This window comes from Podarcis muralis, chromosome 13, assembly GCF_964188315.1.
Source record: "Podarcis muralis chromosome 13, rPodMur119.hap1.1, whole genome shotgun sequence".
Taxonomy (NCBI): Eukaryota; Metazoa; Chordata; class Lepidosauria; order Squamata; family Lacertidae; genus Podarcis; species Podarcis muralis.
In genome coordinates this window covers 26,086,966-26,090,647 of record NC_135667.1, presented here as the reverse complement: position 1 = coordinate 26,090,647, position 3,682 = coordinate 26,086,966, and the positions used below count along the sequence as shown (strand labels likewise).

General features: G+C 38.5%; 1 protein-coding gene across 1 annotated transcript; it reads left to right on the top strand.

The window, feature by feature from the left end:
• The first annotated feature begins 534 nt into the window (after positions 1–534).
• On the top strand, positions 535–1,485 carry LOC114582892 (olfactory receptor 2AP1-like). Its single transcript, XM_028704240.2, has one exon. The coding sequence runs from the start codon at positions 535–537 to the stop codon at positions 1,483–1,485; it is 951 nt and encodes a 316-aa protein (XP_028560073.2).
• The last annotated feature ends 2,197 nt before the right edge of the window (positions 1,486–3,682 follow it).

Here is a 3,682-nt window from a genome sequence, read left to right as displayed (position 1 = left end):
GCATGGACTAGAGTCCACTTCAGCAAATGCAAAACCATTACACCTGGGAGGAAAACTCCTGTTGAGGTCTGTGAATATAGGAGGTCTATTTGTGATCTCTGATCACAACCATGGAATAATAATAAAAAATAAATAAATTGTAGAGTAGGAAAAGACCTTGAGGATCAGTTAGTCCAAACTCCTGCAATGCAGGAATATGCAGCTCTCCCTGAAACCTTGGCCATATCAGCACCACACTCTAACCAACTGAACTATCCACTTTTGATTCTTTGCAAGGGATTTGTCCCGCCCCCCCCGATTATTATGTGTTTTACTTGCATTTTAGAAATATAATTTTTGTGCTTTAAAATGAGAAGTAGACTTTGATTTTCCATGCGCATTTGCTATTTTATTTCTAAAATTGATTCATTTCTGTTGATATTTGTAAACCACTTGGAGATTTCTGGTGAAACATGAAGCAGAATATAAATTACCTCCCTGTCTCTGTATAGATACTTATCCATTTCTCTTTTCAACAGGATTTCATTCTGCTCAATGTTGAGAAACCAGACAACAATTACAGAATTTATCCTCCTCGGATTTGGGGAATTCTATGAATTGCAGACACTTCTTTTCCTGACATTTCTAGTCATTTACATGGTGACCATAACTGGGAACACTTTGATTGTTGTCCTTGTTGTCACTGATCACCATCTACATACTCCCATGTATTTCTTTCTTGGGAATCTTTCCTTCTTGGAGGCTTGCTACAGCTCCAATATATTTCCAAGAATGCTTTCAGCTCTCCTGACTAGAGACAGAACAATTTCCTTCAACAGCTGCTTCACACAGTGGTATCTCTTTGGTTCCTTGGAAGCTACAGAATGTTGTTTACTCTGTGTGATGTCTTATGACAGGTATCTAGCAATCTGCAAACCATTGCATTATGCAACTACTATGAAAACCAATACTTGTATCAATTTAGTCGCTGCATCTTGGCTCAATGGCTTTATAGGGTTTTCTATATTATTCATTCTGGTGCTACAATTATCATTTTCTGGCCCCAGGGAAATGGATCATTACTTTTGTGACTACTTCCCTCTTCTTAAACTTTCTTGTAGCAACACCAGCTTGGTGGAAAATATGGGTTTCGCTGTGGCTGCCATATTCACAGTTCCTCCTTTTGTTCTAACTTTAACATCCTATTCATATATTATTGCTGCTATCTTAAGAATACCATCCACCACTGGGAAACAAAAGGCCTTTTCCACCTGTTCCTCTCACTTGATTGTAGTTTCAATTTTTTATAGTTCGCTAATGATTGTGTACATGTTACCAAAGGGTGAAGCCAACAAGGAGATGCAAAAACTTTCCTCTCTCTTGTACACAGTTTTGCCGCCTCTTGCCAACCCATTCATATACAGCCTGAGAAATAAGGAGGTCAAAGATGCCCTGAGAAATAAAATTGGTAAACTTGTATCGTGCAAAGCAATTCTCATGAAATGAATTAATGTGAAAAAGAAGCAACAATGTGATTTTCTCTAGCATCTGTTTTTTGGTGGGTGATATAAAGTTCCGTCGCTGAATTGGATGTGCTGATTTGTCTGTTTCCATTGCATGACAGTTTTAGGGTGTCCCCCCCCGCCCCTGAAGAAAAAGAAATTGGCATAAAAAATATAGATGACAATTAAAACACATTTAAATTCATATTTTATTATAACACACATCCTTAAATGGTCTTTCATTCTCAATATGAAGTGATCGTGGCATTATTAGGCCTGTTCTAATCTAAATTTGTTAGTAACTATTTTTAAAAAAACAACAACGCTGAAATAAATGTTTCAAAGTGTTTTCAATCATCCCCTCCAAAGAAATTGGTCAATGATATTTTTTTATTGAAAATCACACAAAATTGTTTAATCTCTTTGTTTAATGTCCCAGTCAGCCTTACGCTTATGTTCTATTTTTAAAGTATTTTATGTTTTCCTGTATTTACATACATCTTTTCAGTGAGTCCATGGTATAGAATTAAAAAAAAAAAACCTGATAAGAAAAAACATAATAAGAAGAATGAAATAATCTATGTAATAAATTGCATTGAATGACATAATTGTAAGAATGTTTATGCATGGGTGTGGGGAGCTGATCCAGTAAATAATAGTGTGGAACTAATCACAGCGCCTGTTTTTCATCACTTATGGGGTTTCATTTGTAACATAATTCCAGTTATTGTCTGAACCCAGGTAGGAGTTTTCTATTGGCAAGAATTTTTTTTAAAATGAAATTTAATTTTACAAATCAGAGGACAAGCTCATCAACATGTTAGATCAGGCACCATAACTATTGCATCATACCTTCTGCTGTTTGACTGCTGACATCATCCCTCAATACTGCACTAGAGGTTGCGCCTGTCATAGAATCACAGAATGATAGGGTTGGAAGGGACCCCGAGGGGTATGTAGTCCTACCCCCTGCAATACAGAAATCTAAACTAAAGCATTTATGACAGATGGCCATCCAACCTCTGCTAAAAAATCTCCAGTGAAGGAGAAACCACAACCTCCCAGAGAAAACATTAACAGCACTACAAGATGAGAGCACAGGCTACTTAAGTCTTTATGGGATGGGGGCTCAGCACCAGTGACCAACATTAAGTATCTACCTTCCCCTCTCCTCTGCTGATTTTTCCTATCCCCCAGTGCATACCTCTGCCCCCAAGGTCTTAGAATTGTTGTTGCTGTTTAGTCATTTAGTTGTGTCCAACTCTTTGTGACCCCATGGACCAGAGCACGCCAGGCACTCCTGTCTTCCACTGCCTCCCGCAGCTTGGTCAAACTCATGTTCGTAGCTTCGAGTACACTGTCCAACCATCTCGTCCTCTGTTGTCCCCTTCTCCTTATGCCCTCAATCTTTCTCAACATCAGGGTCTTTTCCATGGAGTCTTCTCTTCACATGAGGTGGCCAAAGTACTGTAGCCTCAGCTTCAGGATCTGTCCTTCCGGTGAGCACTCAGGGCTGAATTCCTTCAGAATGGATAGGTTTGATCTTGAGGTCCATGAGAATCTCAAAAGTCTCCTCCAGCACCATAATTCAAAAGCAGTCATAGAATTAGAGACTCATTAAACCTCCCCACATCTTTTCCCTCTGACTCAGACACATGATACCTTGGTTGCTGGTTTTTGTTTGTTGTGTATTGTGTATTGTATTGTTTTGTTTTTGGTTTTTTTTTCACCTGAAGGCATCTGCTCCACTTACGACATCCACTTTGTGTGATACCAAACACCCATGCTAACCATATTGTGTATACAATATCTGTTACTGGCCATGTTTTCTGGGGCTAATGGGAGTTGCAGTCCAACAGCAGTTGGAAGACCACAATTTTTTTACTTGCAATTTATCTTATCAAAGACTGGAGAGAGTCACATATTGAAAGTCTCCGCTTCTACACAGCTTTGCCCCCTTACCAAATAAATTTGCTTATATAGAAATGTTTCTGGGTTCAATCAGAAATGATGTGCATAAATCTGTCAAAGAAAATATGAAAAATGGCATAACAAAACAACTGGGGTTTGGTGGTCATATTTAAGTCTTAAATATATTGAGGTATATGAATGGAGCTCTACTCATGCACCTGGAGTTCTCCTACCTCTCCCCACACTTCATACTACCAAAATATGTTCTTCAGGTTTTCAGCAGATTTTGA

Coding starts and splice junctions, on each gene's coding strand:
- LOC114582892 (XM_028704240.2), top strand. CDS start 535: ATGTTGAGAAACCAGACAACAATTACAGAATTTATCCTCCTCGGATTT.